This window comes from Stegodyphus dumicola, chromosome 8 (genome assembly GCF_044657685.1).
Source record: "Stegodyphus dumicola isolate Sdum_Otavi_A_Nest chromosome 8, ASM4465768v1".
NCBI lineage: Eukaryota > Metazoa > Arthropoda > Arachnida > Araneae > Eresidae > Stegodyphus > Stegodyphus dumicola.
Window position 1 is genome coordinate 189325522 of NC_140775.1, and position 18220 is coordinate 189343741.

The 18220-nt window shown below is 34.9% G+C and overlaps 1 protein-coding gene across 4 annotated transcripts in view; it reads left to right on the forward strand.

The window, feature by feature from the left end:
* The window catches only part of LOC118187013 (cGMP-inhibited 3',5'-cyclic phosphodiesterase 3A-like), an 881882-nt gene extending 864777 nt beyond the window's left edge, over positions 1–17105 (forward strand). For all 4 annotated transcript variants that reach the window (XM_085822827.1, XM_085822828.1, XM_085822831.1 and 1 more), the window contains one exon: positions 8579–17105. In XM_085822827.1, the coding sequence (XP_085678953.1) occupies positions 8579–8593 (15 nt within the window). In that variant the 3' untranslated portion in view covers positions 8594–17105. The remainder of the gene's footprint in view (positions 1–8578) is intronic.
* Positions 17106–18220: the final 1115 nt, after the last annotated feature.

Consider the following 18220-nt stretch of genomic DNA (forward strand, 5'->3'; position numbering starts at 1 on the left):
ACTTGTTGGGTCAGGTGATTTTCGAATGCCTCCGCTTTCTCCTGATTCGTGTATGCATATCCGTTTGAATTTCTGACTGGATGAGAGGTAATCGTGGTGCTTTTTTGTCTACGGAGAAAATTCCAGAAGGAACCATCTTCCAAGTTGTCAATTTTTGCGTTCCAGTTTTCTGTTCTGAGTTCCTGGATAAGGCTTTTGATTCTTCTCTCGAGCCTGTTAATCTCAGTTTTGTTATTAGTATTACTTGTTTTGTTGAACGATTTCCGTAGTCTATTTCATTGGGTAATAACATTCCTTATATGAAGAGGAAGTTGTCCATGGGTGTAGTAGATATTAGATGGTACAGAACCTTGATGCGTGTAATCTTGAATTTTGGTAGTGAAACCTTGTGCCACTTTCGATGACACTTTCAGTGCGTAGGTGTCCAACCTCAACAGCCGAACTGGGTGAAATATTATGCAGTGGTTTCCAGTCCCCTCTGGAACTGGGGAAGTTTTTATGCTTACGTAAACCAATTCTTGCAATCACTGGCACGTGATCTGACGACAGTTCAGTTTTCACTTCTAGTCAAAGTGAGATGTTTACGTTCGTTAGGAAAACGTCCAAGATGTCAGATCTTCCATTTGTTATGTTAGAACGGTAAGTAGGCTTTTCAGGAACTAACATGTAAATTGGGTTACTTTCTACGTAACTGTGGATCACATGACTATTGGGATTTGAGTAGTTGCAACCCCAATCCACATGTTTGGAGTTGAAATCTCCTCCGATAAATGTAGGAGTACGATTGTTTAGATAGAAGTCCAAATATGAGTCCACAATCCTATTATATAACGCACAAAAACAAGTGTTTCCAATTTTGGGTAATTTCACGTACACATACACAACTTCGAAAGATTTACTATTATCAGCAGATATAATGCAGGAATCCAAAGATCGTCTCACATAAAATCTAACTCCACCGCCTCGGTGTCTAAGGTGGTCGCATCGGTAGGAGTTAAAATTTGCAATAATCAGTATTTCCTGACACTGCATTAGTTTCTGTCGCAAGGCATATATTGATAGCATAAATTCGTATAAAGTCCTCAAATTCAGAGAGTTTGTGAAATTTGGCGCATGCCATAAGGCGATGGTAATGGACGCCAAAAGGGTATTGTATTATCTATGTTGAGGAGCATTTGGCATGACTGAGTTAGTGGGAGTGCTTCTCATTATTTTCGTTATTTGCTGGGTAGATTCCCGGAACATGGAGATTGCCGCGGTGAGCTGACCTAGATCCCGTTTGGCTTCATCCAGCTTTTCGATGATCTCGATCAGTTCTCTTGATTTTTTGCATTTGAGGAGGTTGAGCACTGTTCAAGATTACTCTATCCGAGTAGAACTTTCCTCCTATGTTAGAATTTTTAGACTTGGGGAAGTATAAGCATCCCTTAAAGCTGGATGTGTGAAATAAACCACAGTTGGCAAGTGGGGGATCAGATTTTGGCTTGTTACAGTCACGTGATTCGTGATCTTGCCCGCATTTCACGCACTTATGCTGGAGATGACACTGCGCTTGCGCGTGGTGAAATTTCAGGCAGCGGTAACGTTGAGTTGGGCTGCGCCTGTTTCTAAATGATTTTTTTGCTTTTTTGAATTAATTAAAAATTTCTTTCACTTCAGCTAGCTGTACTCTCAGCTAATCAAAGAACGACTTTTTTAGTCTTATTTTTCATTGGACTGAAGTCCTTATTATTATTAGCCGGCAGAGTTTGAGGCTGCTAGGAAAATCCTTAGGATTAACCTTTAACTGCTGTGAGCGGTCTCTGAGACCGCGCGACATTTTCCATTAAATGCTTCCACCTCTTAGAATAATTAATGGGTATTGCTATTCTTAGTACCTTCCTAAAACAGTTGTCCAAGGTCACATACCAAGTTGCATTTGGCTAGCTCTATTTCTTGTTTTATTTATTTATTTTATTTTATTTTTTTAAATTTTCCCCCTCAGCGGTCTGTGGGACCGATAACAGCAGATACGATTCAAATTTCGGCCCGATAAAGTTCACTTTTCGTTGTTGTTACATATTTTACTTTTTTATAAATATCCTTGAAATTGCTTCAAATGCGTGCTGGAAACGTTCTATATATCTTACCCAAGACCAAATTTAATAAATAGTTCGAAATTGGTCTAATTTAGAGCTCTCTGGTGAAAGTTCCTACGATGCAATTATTGAAAGCGACCACGACACAAATTCAGAAATATCTGCCGATGAAAATGAAAATCCATGTTCTCCTTCTACAAGAGATTTTTTATTGGAAAAAATGAGTTCAAATGGTCTATTCAAGAGCCCAACAAGGCTGTTCGAACTCGTAGTCACAATATTATTCTTCGTTCAATCTATACAACTGCTCGTAGAACCCGACGTTGGCCTATGGCAATATTCTTCAGAAACTTGGATATCTGTGCATTAAATGCATTCGTATTATTTAAATCTTATCCCATTGGCTTCGAAAATGAAACGAAAAGATTTCATTAGCAATTCAGTTGGTGTACTCTCATGTAATACGGAGGATAACTTCACGGTTTTTAACTAAAGAACTCAAACTTACAGTAAGAGGAGTTTTCGGAATAAATGATGATGAAGGAAACATTGCGATCGAAGACGATAAATTACATAAAAAAAGGAACGTGCTATATTTGTCCACCGAGCAAAAAAAAAAAAGGAAAACAGCTTACAAATGTATGGTATGCAAAGAACCAGTGTGTCTACAATGTAGTCGAAAAGCATGTATAAAATGCAGCTCGAATTATAATTTTTAAAATAAAAATTTATTTTCTATATTCTTATTAAAGCATTCTTATCTCAAATTTTAATGTAAAATGAAAAAGTTGAATTTTAAAATTTACATCTTCCATCCAGATACGTAAGCGAAGGAATTATTATCATAGTATATATTTTATTTTAATGAACTGATCTAAGTATAAAAATTGCTTTACAGCTTCATGAAAAAGTTAAATATATGAAATTAAATAACATTTATTCAAATAAGAATAATAAAACAATATCGTCTTTTGTTGTCAGCAAAAGCGGTCTGAGAGACCGCTCACAGTAGTTATGCGAGAATTTAAGTCACAGTAGTTAAAGGTTAAGTTCGAATTGTGGCGCTGAGTCTTTAACTTGATTTCTGAAGACTTCCCTGCATTCTTCTTGTATTTGGGGATGTTTTTCGGGTAGAACGCGCATCCACGATATGACGAAACGTGGTTTCTATTGCAAAGGGCACAAACAGGTGGTTTTTCGCCTTTCTTTTGATCACACTGAAAACCTTCGTCAGGGCCAGCTCATTTCTGGCACCTAGGTTTATATTTGCACAAGTCGTGTATGTCTCCGTAGGTTTGACATCGATGACACTGAACCGGACCCGGCCGAGATCTATAGTTGCATACAAAGACCAAATCCTCTGAGGGTTTTAATGTCAAAAATGTTCTTGCAATTAACATGTCCACGTTTGGTTTTCACCAAAAATAGGGGTAATTTCTTAACAGTTCCGTCTTCAAAACGGGTCTTTTTTTTACACGCGTGACTGGGATTTTTAAGTCTTCTATTTCTTTCTTGATGAATTCTATGTTAGACGCTCAGGGGAGCTTTTTAATGAGTGCGTTAATCGGTTTTTCAGAATTGATTTTAAACGTGTGAAAAGAAACCACTCGGTCTATGAGTAATTTGGTGACTGTACGATGATTGTCAACGTCCAAGAGCCTAATCTTAAGGGTATCCTTCAATTTCCTCCTTTAACTTATCTTAATCGGACGTAAAGTCCTCAAGGACAATTACAGGAATATGAGATGCAGGTTTCTTAGGAAATATGAAAGTATTTCCCTCGTTATTTTCTTGCTCCATTTGATCTTCATCGGCGAGATCTTGGAATTTGTTTTTGTGTACAGGAGATACAACTTTTGACTGAGATAGGGTACGTCTGTGAGTTTTGCAGGGATTTTAAACGCCTGTTCATCAGTAGTGATTTTCTTTTTAAGAGATTTATTTCTAGGGGTTCTTTTAATAGAACCAATATCAGATTTTTGTTTGCTGGGAGCATTGGTGTTATTTTGGCTTGAGTTAACAGGATTTTGAGTTAAGCTATGGGTTTCATTACTAGTATGCTGACTCAAATTAGCATTCACTTTTAATTTTTCTTGCTCCATCACGATAGAGATGGCTGCTATACAATCCTTTGTGTCTTTGATTGCATTTGTAATTTCAGGGTTGGGTACCTGGGCTATTAACTAGTTATGCCTTTCTACTAAGAGTAGTTTAAGCTTATCTAACGTCGTGAGTGAATCGTTATCATTAGGTAGCGATTCATCATTAGGTATTTTAAAGTCTTTACAATAAGGCTGTACCAAATGGTACGATCTTTCCACAGTGGCTTGAAAATTTAAATTCTCCAAGTCTGATACTTTAAAAATAGAGCCATGCCGAGAATAAAAATAGACAGACTTACGACTGGAGATCAGCCTACTCAACGAACCAAAGCATCAAAGGGCAGACTCCAGAAAAGCAATATGTGTAATCCAAAGGAAAATCAGAGCCGCGAAAAATAACTCCCTGTGTCGGCTAAATGATCTGTCAGCTAAATGCCTGTCCCCTAACTGTCCTTCTCGACTAAATGTCTGTCGGCTAAGCGTCCTTGTTGGCTAACCGCTCGTGTCGGCTAAATGACCTGTCGGCCAAATTTCCTGTCGGCTAGCAGGGCCGGGGTAATACCCGAGTAGTCATAGAAAGCCGTCCGGGTGCCCTGTCCTGCTGTCACCTGTCACCTGTCGGCTAACTGGTGTCGGTTAAGTGTCTCGTTGGCTAAGTGGTTTTCGGCTAAGTGTCACGGACCCCACAGTTGTGGCACCTCCCTTTTTAATTGCAATCGGCCACACCAAAGTTTATATATATATATATATATATATATATACTCTGTTATCGGGTCCGTAAGCTCATTTTTTATTCTTATATGTTGGCAAATTGTGCATTTTATGGTTTCAAAATGATTGAATTATGTTGGTCTTATCTTCCGGTTAAGGTTTTCATGCCTTTAGTTAATCTGCATGCAACAATTGTAGAATTATAAACAATTTAAAAGTTGTTTAAGTGCGGCTAGGCCTAATTTTGTTTACAATAGCAGCCATATTTTTTTATATTTGAAACTTAGCAAAATAGTGAATTAAGTCAAAAAAGTGAACTCGGCAAAAAGACACTGAAGTTCCTGCACCTTCAGTGTCTTTTTGCCGAGTGGGACAATAAGTTAACCCGCGAGCACACGCAGCGGGTATGTCATACCCATGTGCATTTTTCTTTTTGTATATTTCTCGCCCATTCTTTCATAAAAGGACGAAACTTGGTATAGCTGAGTTCAAGGTCACATACTTAAATGGGGGAAATTCCTGAGGTGGCAAGTGCAACGGTTTTTTAGGACCAGCATTGCTCGGGCATGTCATACCCGCGCGTGTACTGGCGTGAGTCACTTCGCACCTCTCGTTTTCAAGCTTTTAGTATAAGTTTTTCTTGAGTTGTAAGCATGGGGCCGTATATTCCTTACGATGAAGAGATGAAAAGATTGAGAAATCTCCTTGAAACAGTTTCTTTTGGTGAGGATTCACTTAGTGAAGAAGAAGAAGATGTTGATGACGAAGAATATAATTAGTAATCATGATGCATCCATATAGAGTAGTGATTCAGATACAGAAAATGAAACTCTGGAATGTAGCAATGAGTTTTATGTTGGGAAAAATGAAGTAAAATGGAACAAAAATAAATTCCGGACTAATGTTAGAATTGAGGCAAAAATTTTATAACTAAACTCCCTGGAAACTCTAAAGACTCTAAAGACGTCTCAACACCTCTAGAGCCCTTGTCATTGCTTATCGATGAAGATATGTTAAAGTCCTTGTCATTGCTTATCGATGAAGTTGTAATGTAAATATTTATATTGATTCAATACGAGAAAATTTCACTCGTGAACGGGATGAGTACTTTTCTCAAAGCCTTAGGGATGCAGCTAATAGAAAATGTTCAAAATGAACGACGACGAGCATCTGTGGTTTCTGATTCTGGACGCACACTGACCACCGATGAACATGTTAACAATGGACCGCCCTCCAAAAAACCTGAAATGACTTACATGAGGTGTACAGAGTGATACAAGAAAAACGATAGAAAGCCTAGATTCATTTGTGAAAATTGTAGCAAAAGTATATATATGGAACATATGACTCCATTTTGTAAACAATGTTAAAAAAATTGTAAGTAAATAATTTTTCCTCTCCTTATTGTTTCCTATTCTATCTAAAATGAAGTATTAACTTGGTTTTACGTTTTAATTTCTTTTAAAAAACCGATTAATTTTTTCCGGCAAATTTTTATTTACAATTTTTTTATTCGGGTATGACATACCCGGCGCGTGTTCTCGTGTTCGTCGGATCGGTGCGTGTGCTCGCGGGTTAACTTTCAGTTTTGTGCCACCGGAAAATCTGGCTTCTTGCCTGTTGGTCGAATTTCTTGTTTTTGCTTAGAAACTCTAGTTTTAAATGTAAAAATCTTTTTTTTTAATTGTTTTAACTGTGTTTGGTGTTTTAAGTTTTTCTGTATCAATTTTTAATGTAGATATTTTGAGGTTTTATGCATGTTTTCCTTGCAGCGAAGAGAGAACTGAATTAATTGAATGAGAAATATATCTCTAATGAATTTCGAGGAAATCAGTTTAAATAAAATGCAGCAAAAAATGCGTATAATTTAATATTACGTGCAAAGAAATCATGTAGTATCCGCATCAGATATTTTTTAAAGAGCGCAAGAAATACTATTAGTCCCGAAATACATTTTTTGTCCGTATCATTCTTCAAATCATTGCCACCAAATGTTCTGTAAGTATAAATGTATGCATGTAATGAATCTCTATGTAAATATGCATGTTCCTCGCACTGTAGTAAAACAACTACACCTAGATTTACCTAATTCTTGATACACGAAGTCTTCCAACTGAACATGAGCAACCCGAATTTTGAATTTGTGTTTGCTTTTTTTTTTCATATTTTAAGCAAATTTTGCGAAATTTTATTTAAAAAAAACCAAGAAGTGACAACGCAGTTCGAAATAAAATATCTTATATCTCCAGCGAAGCAGTCTGCTGTAATTTGGCAAAATGTAAGATATTTAGCTTGTGAGGTTTTTCTATTTATTTTTAACTAATAATTAATTTTAGTGCTGTGGCGAAATGCCCAGCTGCGGTAAGATAGCTTCCCCGCAAAGCGGGTTTAGGGTTGCCAGATAATGGCATGGTAATACAGGTTTGCCATATATGGCGCAAAATCGCCCGTTTGGAGACAAAATAGGCGATATGTAATAGACGAATCGAGTACCTTCTAAAACGAATTCTTACTGGTTGGTCCAGAATGTTCTCGAAGGCAGGCCAAAAGGTATATAAACTCTGCTTGTACTGTTGTTTTCCGTGGAGAGCCTCTATAGTACGTTGAGTTCCGAGAGCGACCGAACCGAGTCCAGAGCTATACTCCAGCGCTTTGCCGTGAAGCTATCTTCACCGTTGGCTGTGTTGCTGATTGTGTGACGTACTAGTTTTTCGACGACTGTAAACGTGCTTTTGGAGCTGTCCTGAATAATAACTGGCTAATAATAAATTGTCCTTTCATTCTTCAACAAGTTTTATTGTCAATCACTCCAAATCCACGAAACCGTATAGAACATAACAGTACTTTCTTATCACTCTCTTTTTCACACACGCTTTTCATGCCAGAATGTAAATGAGACAGCGAGCGTTTATTCAAATTAAGGTAGAAAGAAGTGCTATTTAAGCAAGAGTTCGGAAGTTAGTGTTAGAGTGTGTGGTGTTCTTATTCCAGGCCATGCTGTGCCGTGATTATTTGCAATTTGATTCTGTGGCTTTGCGCGCTTCTAGCCACTTAGCCTGTCTTGTCGGTTTTTCTACAAACCAGAGCCTTTCCTGGGCGTTAAATTATTCTGTGAGCTCTTAGACTAATCTTTCACAATTGAAATTGTTCAACGTTACGCATTTCTGTCAAGCCAGAAGTACTTGGCTTATGTAAACCCAAGTTGGATAGGTGTTAATTTTGTGTTCGAATAAAAGGGTCTCAACACCCTTCTTCTGACTTTGTTCTGTTTCACATGACTAGAAGGTAATTCTTCAATAGTCTTTTTAATGTCTATAGTGTATGCTCCGTAGAGAACTAAACTTTATAGGCTTTCAATTTTAACCCACAAATTCGGTTATTTGAAAGCAGTGTGTTTCCATGCCATAAAACAAAATACTTATTATCTCTATGCATCAACGTGTTGCCATTCAGTAAAATGTAAATTATTTAACTATTTAAATAACTTACATTTTACTGAATGGCAACACGGTCACTGAACAATTTCTTTCAATTTAAAATGGTCACTGAACAATTTCTTTGATCACGTCAGGTAGGAAGGGTTACAAACTTACTTGAATAGAGATTTACGAAGTAACATTTTAATTCTGATTCTATGTTGTAAATTTATTATTTTCAATACATACTTATGTGTTTGTTTATTTTCAGAAAGATGCTTGTTGAAGAATAAGCCTGAATGTTTACAGTCTGCAAGAAGAATTTGAAACTAGGAAGATTTAAAAAAATAAATCTTCCGTCATCTAACAGTTGATCAATCATGAGTGGAACAGTTCCGAAAATGAGCAGAAGATGGCGCTGCCATCCCACTGTGTTCCCGTGTCTATTCTCTCGGTTATTCATTGTGCTGTGTCTACTTAAATGTATGGAAACGGACAAATGAACGTAGTGTTACTATCAATATCTCAGTTTTTTTTTTTTTTTTTTTTTTTTTTTTTTTTTTTTTTTTTAACAACGGTGCTGCCGAGTTATGGATTATATGCTAGTGAGAATTATGTGTCAAGCACCCAGTCTTTGTACATCTGTTTGTGTACATCCTAAATGTACTCTGCATTGATTTCGCCTCGTGGAGCAAAAAAAATTGTTTTGTTTGTATGGAATCGTATTTATTATTCGAATGGCAGCTTGAAAAGTTTTTAAAGAAACGTACAGAAAGTGATATGGATATTTTTATACGGTATAAATTCGAGGCAGAATTATTATATATATATATACATATATATAACATATATATCTTATTGAAATGTCGAGCTTAATTTCCTCCCCCCCCCTCCTTTCCCAGTGCTTCATGTCTCGATGTCGTAAGGAACATGCTCATATTTTGCTCGTCATGTTTCTATTCGTGTAATTTCACTTGCAATTTACATTGCATTTTCGAGATGTGATCACGAGTATCTCATACTTTAATTTTGGAACTTTTTCAGCTGATTTTCTGTAATTTATTGAATTTTATGTTGTTATATTTATCTTAAATAATAATGTCAGCTGAAAAGATCAAATTCTTATTTATTTTTATAAATTAGCTATATAGATATTAATTTTTTTATGCTAGTTTTAGTTAGATTTTAATCAAAATTATTTAGCCTGTTGAAGATTTTGCTGTACTGTAAAAGTATATAACAAAAATTTCGAAGGCCTTTTTCATGTTTTGTACAAAATTATACAGTAATTATTAGTCTAAATAAATGAGATAGCTAAGTATTTACTAAAAGCTGCTCTGAAGTTCTAAATTTCGCTTGCTAAATTATTAGCGATCGTTTAATCAATTGATTTTTTTATCGGCATTATGAAAAACTTACTTAAATGCATAGTCAAGCCCTGGCTAATTGCCTTTTCTTTTAGATGTTCAAATCTTCACATAACTTTTAACATGCAAATTTTTATCCTAAATCTTTCGTGTAAATATACATTCAAAGTATATATTTACACGAAATTCAAAGTATATTTACTTTATCAGTTTTTTTGGACTGCCGTGACAAGTTTAGCAATTACTTTAATGTCTTCCAAAAGATTAAAGTTTGCATTTGCATGGTTACCGGATTTCATATTTGATTTCTTGATTGTTTTAGTAATTAGTTTTAAAACTGGCAACAGGTTTAAAATGTAAAATGAGTGAAAGCATAATATAAATTACACTGCGAATTGCAAGTTCAACTGCATTATATTTAAAAGATATATTGCTCAGGAATAATTTATATTTATTGGTTTAGACTTGATTTTTATGTGGATAATTTGATAGATCTGTAAGTGACATGATACCACACACTGCAATGTGAAATTTTTTAAAAATTACATTACTTATATTACTAAAATGCAGCTGAGTAGTAAGATATAGTTAACAAATTTAAAGAATAAAGCATAAATTGCAAGTAGATGCAGCCAAACATTTTTTGTTTTGTTTTGTTTTGTTTTGTTTGAGCCAATTACACTTAACGTTCTATGAACAAAAACAGTTTAATTAGCAATACTATAACATACATTTATTTTACTCGACGTATTGAAACATTTTAAATAAAAGAATGCTCTAAATATTTGTGTAGATCTACAGGGTGTCTCAAAAGGTCGTTGCCAAATTTAACATGCTGGTCTCTCGTACCCTCAGAAATAAGATTTACGTAAGAACTTGTGTCCGAAAATGGGAACAGCAACCGCTAGAGGGCAGTATTGGCAAGCGTAGCGGGGGGAAAAAGAAAGGAAGTCGAAAGAGGTGTTAATATGGTACATTAGAAACGACTCCATATACAGTGAATGTAAAATACCATTGATTATTGATGCTATAATTAAACTCTCAAAGAAATTTCACAACACTATCAACAAACCTAACAATCCCAATTCTCACAGGCAACATCAGTTCTCCGCGACACAGAAAAAGGCCTAAAATCATACTCCGAAGTGTCACCTAACTAAAATATTAACGTAACAAATTTCTGCTTAAAACTAGACCTTAATACTCAGAAGAAACAAAATCTTCACTAAAATTTTAAAAAAGACAAAAAAGAAAAAAACACATATATTTATTAATTCTAATTTAATTCTCATTTATGTATGCAGTAATAGACTATAATATATCAAACTGCTAGGATTTTTACCAACAGTTCAAATCCTTATTATTTTTCTTAATTTTTATAAAATTAATTGATACTCATACTCTTAGCAGGCTTAGTTAATTATTTTGCTTTCGCCCCTCTCTCCACCTCATTCAAGTCAAAGTGCCGTGAATACCATACTATTTGTATGACGTGTTTCGGCTCTTTGAAGTAATTGCCCTGTGGGCTGCCCGATAGTAGAGTTTTCCTTGCGATAGTAGAGTTTTCCCAACTCATCGCCCTTCTAAATTAGTATGGATCTGCTTTAGAGAGCCCCTCCCCCTTAGCTCACTGATGATCACACTTCACCCAATAGGATTTCTCCTCCGCAGCCAATAGCGCTCACTCTTACACTCCTTCAACCAGCTTACTGAGCCAGCTTCCTCTCATTCAGCCTCGGACTTTCTTTTCACCATCGACGGAACAGCTGGCCCACTGGGTTAGGTGCGTTTCAGCCTGTTGGATCCAGTCGATGGAACTAAAAATAAATACATGAATAAACATAAATAAAAGAGCTTAGTACTGTGTCCTCCGGGGATTAGCCATGAAACGAGGAGCATTGAAGTAAGGACCAGAACATGGAAAGAAGGTGCATGGTGGGGACTGAGACTAAGCGGAACACTTTTCACTATTATCATACATGTTAGGCATACAGTTATATTAAGAATGTGCTGTAAAAATCGGGTACAGATGTAAAGATGACCAAATACATTACAAATTATCAGCCAGCCTCGGACTGTAGACTCTGCTGCACGCTCTACGACTGCTCTGCAAAATATATCGATTCACAGCAACTCCTCAATCCTCAAACATCTTCAATATGCCATATTACTCTTCTTAGACTCCAGGACAGGACACGTGCCGCTGCTTTCACGATTCCTAGTGACGAGATCCATGTCCGATGTTCCTGTCGTCTCGTACACCATGGAGTTCATGTATCCCCACAGATAGAAATCCGAAGGAGTCAGTTGGGGGGAACTTCCGTGCCCGTACGAATGGTCCGTCTCTGCCAATACAGTGATCAGGATATGTCCTATCGAGGTATTCCCATAAAGTGCTGGTAAAATGTGCAGGCGCTCCATCATGCTAAAACCAGATGCCACAAAGTGTGGCTGCTGGAACGTTAACCATCAAGTCAGGCAACACTCTTTCCACACAATGTCCATAAAGAACTGAGACAGTGAACCGATTCATTCTTCTCATACAACGTGCTTGCCTGAAATGATCACACTTTCCAATCTCCCATAAGCCTGCGAACACTGCCCTCTGGCGGCCACCCTGTATATTAGAAAAACAATTATAGCAGAGAAAAAGATATACAATATAAATTTATTACAAAAGGAAAAATAAGAATATATTCAGAAATTTAAGGGGACTCATACACCTTAAAACCCATAAGATGTTCGAATAGGTGACTGTTGCAAGAATTGGGATAACTTATTTATTTTAAAAGCAATTACTACCAACTTTTTACAGCTGACTACATAATATAGCTGCTTTCTGAAATAGTAATCAGAACGTTTGTGTTGCCACAAATATTTTTATAATTTAATCCCCTTTGTGACAACATTTTTCGTGATGTTTCCAACTTGCGCGCACAGTTTAAAACATTCTGTTTCATAATTTAATTCCATATTTAATATATAGCTTTTATAACATTTGGAAACTACTGTGAACCTAAAACTCTAAAAATTTCATGTTAAATTTTTGTTTTATTTTGAGTTAAGTTTATAAAATGTATTTTGTTAAATAATGTTTTAATGTTTTCGTCCATAAAATTTTTCAAAATTAAAATATTCATTAGATTGTTGGTTCAGTTAGAAAGTAGTGGCCATATAAAGAATTCCATCAAATTTCAAGTATGTACCACTAGCCTTAAAATATCATGCGCGCAAGGTGGAAACATGGCGAAATATTTTGTCACAAAGAGGATTAAATTATAAAAATATTTGTGGCAACACAAACGTTCTGGTTATTATTTTCCAAAGCAGCTATATTATGCAGTCAGATGTAAAACGTTGGAAGTAATTGCTTTTAAAATAAATTTTAAAAAAAATCTGAAATTTTTCAGATTTTAAATTACGTCCAAAGGGGCGTTTTTTTAACGTTTTGAGTGTTATCTTTATTTATTAAATATCATGTTCTTTGCACTTAAACCATAAAATTCAGTTCAAGAGCAATATCGCAAAATAATGTTAAATTAAGCATATCTTTAGAATTTCCGATATACACAGTCTCGCGAGCTGGAGATAAAAGTATTTTTTTTCTATATAACGTTGCCATTTCTCGCTTTTAAAGCATTGAGTTTGTAAATCAAAAATTCGTTAAAGTTTTACAAAATATAAAATCTATAATAAAACGAATTCCAAATTTGGGATTTCAGATGCCCATATTCGCAGTAGGATTTCGTCATTCAAAATTCGATGGCCCTATGTACCATTGTTTTATCACAATCCGAGAAATAGACAATCATTTATGCAGATTTTTCATTATTTAATTTCTTCAAATATAATGCAGGACTCTAACATTTTGTGGCAACAGTTTGAAAAGTGAACCGACGTTTATAGGAGTCCGACGCAAAATCGCAAAACGAAAACAATAGTCCTTCAGGGACAAAGCCCCTTTGGACTAAAAATATCCCAATTCTTGCAACAGTCACATATTCGAAGATCATAAGGAGTTTAAGGTGTATGAGTCCCCTTAATATAAGAAAATGTTCAGAAATGTAAGAAAATGTTAATTTAAGTTAAGAAAATGTTAATTCAAAATAAATAATATAAGAAAATGTTTTTGTAAAGAAAACAAAATGAAATAAGGAGAAGAAAAATGGTTAGAAAGGAGAGTTTTGATAAATAAGCTTATTTAATTAATTGTGAATATATGAATAATATTTAAAAACAATAAGGAATATGAACGCATTTTAGGACTTTATCGGTTAAATACATGCATTTCCCTAGTAATAATCCAAAACGTATATTCTTTATATATTCGAAATTATTCTTATATTATTCAACTGCTTCTCCTTAGGAAATTACCACGTACGCAGCATAACTGTATTACTTTAAAATTTGTGCACAGATTTTACACAGCCAAATTATCCTTAATTGTACTGTGATGCATCTTTGGCGATATGAAGCAACTCCAATAATGAAACACAGCAATAACTTTTATTTAACACTCAAAAATGGCGACATACAAACAAGAAGAGAAAACATATTCTAACATTTAAAAATAAATTACATTCTTCGTGCGAGAGTCGCACGTCGCACTCGAGTCTGGTTTCAAATATTGCCATTCACATATACCTTAATGTTCATCTATTTAAATTATTTAAACTGCAAGATTTTAATACTATTTAAAGCTGTTACAGTACACTAAGAGTTTTTTGTTTGTTTGTTTGTTTGTTGTTGTTTCTTTCTTTTACGTCAAACTCTATAATGCAGGACTCCAAAAAATCTAAACATTATGACGGTATAATAATAGTAATAATCATTTTGCGGGGGAATACTTAGTATCTATGTCATATATCTTGGAAACACTTTGCTAAATGCACATTTTAGATATTTTCTGCGGGAGCTACCGTTTTCCTTAAATTAAATTCGTCTTATTACTAAACAGCAAAGTAAGTCATAATTTCCTAACTATTCCTTATTTTTGTCAGCAAAATTAGAATAAAGTTTTTTTTTTCATAAAAACAAAAAGTAAAAACCAATTTCATGTAAATGCTTTTTCCAAATTTAATTTTTTCTAAACGTCTACAGGTGTATATTTTATTTCGAAATTCAAAATAGTTCCTACTTTATTCTTTGAATGTTATTGAAACTCTTTGTCCACAGCTTATTACAATGCAAATGCAAATAACCGGATCGTGTTCTTATTTTTCGAAATTTTTGAGTTATGTGATTTTTTGAAAAAAAAAATAATGCTAGATTTTTCCATCTTATATTCCTATAAATCTTTTATTTTTAAAAAGACATATTAAGAAAATCCCATGTTCTTGGTTAAATAATGTAATTTTTTTTATTTTGCCTCTAAAGCATTTAACATGTACTGACATTTAGATCAGTCTCCAATTAATTCGTTTTATGTCTTCTTAAAACTATTCGCAATTGTGACAAAATATAGAGCGAATTCATAACAAAATCAAATGAACAAAATTATGCACGTCCTTTGAGAAATCAAAGGCAAGTTATATGACAGATAACTGCGACCAATCGCGTAATCGCTTCCAAGAGCTAGCAATTTCTGCAAAACATCTGAAGTGCTAGTTGCAATGAAACATTGAAATTGTTTTTAAATTATAGCCAAATAATCACTGAAAAGTGTTGAAAGTAATACACAAGAATATTTAATACACTCTTGTCTTTTTAAATAATTCAGCACCAAAAACTACTCTTACTAGGGGGACCACGTGAACTAGCTTTAATTAGTATTCTCGATATAGCGGTATACAGTTGTACTATCTAAAAAGCAATATACATATCATTGAAGTACAAGGAGAAAATATATTTTAAGAAGCTTGTAAATTTCCATTTTCTAAAATATTTACCTATGAATACCCCAAAAAAAATAAAAAGCAAAACCTGATCAGAGCTCATTCGGTAGTTTAATTTGTATATTGGTAGCATTTGTCAATTTTGATACGCAATTTTACTAATATATTCCAAGTATATAAATAAAATCGTAACTGCTACTTAAAATCGTTTTTATTGCCAAACATCAACTTAGCTTTGACAGTATTAGAACCAATAGTAAAGAGCGAAAGACATCATTCTTATTAAAGTTGTCTTTATATTTACTTACATTTACGAAAATGATGTAGATATAAGTCAAGTCCAAACGGATTTGGGTACTTTTCAGTTAACAGAGAGCCACTTGGCGCCAAATGTAAATACTGGCTCGAGTTCTAACTACAGATAGGAAGAGCAATCCTAACGATATATACAGCGTCATAAAAAGAATGGATATTTTATTGAATCAAAAAGGAAATGTGTATAGAGAAATTCTCAAGAGCATATGTTCGAATATATATTCGAATCGACAGTTCTACGATGATTCGTTCCTAGGTACAACCGACAGAAAATTCTACCAACGTAGCTCTTAATACCAAAACAAAACAAGCCGAAAGGAGGAAAAAGAATTCGCGAAATTTTAAACCAGCAATTGCTATTCTACCTTTATTTTAGCGAGGCAATCTTTCGTTCCAGAAGTAGTAAACTAGAATTTTATTTTGTGGATTTTCCAAACAGTCTTTCATTATGAATGCCGTTATTTTGGAAGTCATTTTTAATTATTTGGCAACTGCCAGATCGCGTAATCCCTAGTTATTTCTTCTTTAAAGTAAATCAAGAAAAACGTAGTTGAGAAAGATAATATAACATATTTTGAAGTTCATACTCTCCACTTATTTGTAAAGACATCACTGCATGGCTAATTTCATGAAAGTAAACAGGCTTTTACATTTGGCGCTTTACCGTGCAAAGTCCCGTTAACCGAAAAGTACCCAATGTTTTTCATTATCTGTTATTAGGAAAACGTATATACCAGGTACTGCAAAATATTACTAGTAACTTAGAAAGTTTCAAACAATCAGAAGTCAAGGTTTCAAACTTCTTTTTTTTTTTTCAGCTGTTGAATATGAAGATATTTATATACTTAGTACTTTTCTTTTCGTGCAAATATTACAAAATTTTAGTGTGTTATTAAACTGGTTAAATGTAACGATTTACAAAGGAGTTTTTGTTCAAGAATCTTTTTGAATTAATTTTGATGGTTGTACTTGATTAATTGTTATTAGCATTGACTGTATAATTTTGAGTTCTGAATTCTATTCAAGATGACGTCATCCAATCGCACATGCGAATTCATCATCATATATTTGGTTCTTCATCAAGTGATGAACTGTTGAAAAAATGTGTATATATATTTTCGTGTTTGAAGTTGTAGATTATTTTAATCGCCACACTGATCATTTCCATTGAAACTGTGTTGAATTTTTCTTCCAAGTGTTATTTAGTGCACGTGACGCACTGCACACGTAGTTTGAAATTGTAACAAAATGAACTAAACAAGTAAAAATGATTTTGAAATGATTTGCGTGCGACTATTTTTAATTGCGTTTTCTTTTTATTTTCCAAAATGCAGTCGTATCTCGGTACACGTCATTTATCCATTCCAAATATCGTGGATATATATTCCAGATATCGTGGATATATACAACCGAACCTTTCCTATCGATATATACACTGCCCCTTAAAAGTTAAAGGAACACCATTCTTTTTGTTTCTGATTTTATAATGAAGCAACAAAGAAGGAAGAAATTTACAGGACAGGTTCACTAAACAGTTCTCTAATGAATGCGATAGAGAATGTTTCTAAAATTGAACACAAACAATGCACCCTTGGCAGAGAAATTCAGTCTTGGAGAAACAGTATATAACAGTTTTTGAACAAAAATGGTAGTAACATTACAAGAATGCGTTTTAATAAGGAATGTGTCTACCCCTATCTGCAAAACATTGGTGGCAGTGATGTTCCATGTTTTCAATTAAGATGTTGGTCAGTGAAATCGGAAGCAACGACTGACACGGAGTAATCCTTGTTGAAACTCATCTAACGACCTTGGAGGAGGACTCAAAGCAGAAACCTGTTTCCCAGGATAGTCCCAAAGGTGCTCTATCAGATTCAGGTCTGGGGACTGAGCTGGCCATTCCATCAGCTCCATACCGTGACCCTCGAAATATTCTTCAGCAACCCCAGCTCGGTGCAGTCGCGCATTGTCGTCCATAAGAAGAAATCCAGGACCAATAGCAGCTGCATATGAGCGGATATATTGATCAAGAATCTCGTCTCGATACCTCACACCGTTCAAAGCTCCTGCATGTTGCACACGCAGGTCAGGTCAGGTCAGGTCAGTGTGACCACCGAGACAGAGATACCAGCCCAAACCATTATTTCACCACCTTCTGCAACTGTGTCTTTTCACAATGTGGGATTGGTTGTATCTGGTGCGTTGTTCCTTACAGATGAGCTGACGACTTGAATCACTCTTCAGTGTGAACCTGGACTCCTCTGTGAAGAGAAGAGACGTCCATTGTTGACTGGTCCAGGAAACATATTCTCTTGTCCAACATAAACGGACATGTTTGCGTCCTCGGGTCAAGGGGACACAAATAACTGGTCGTCTTTCATACAGACCTGCATTGTG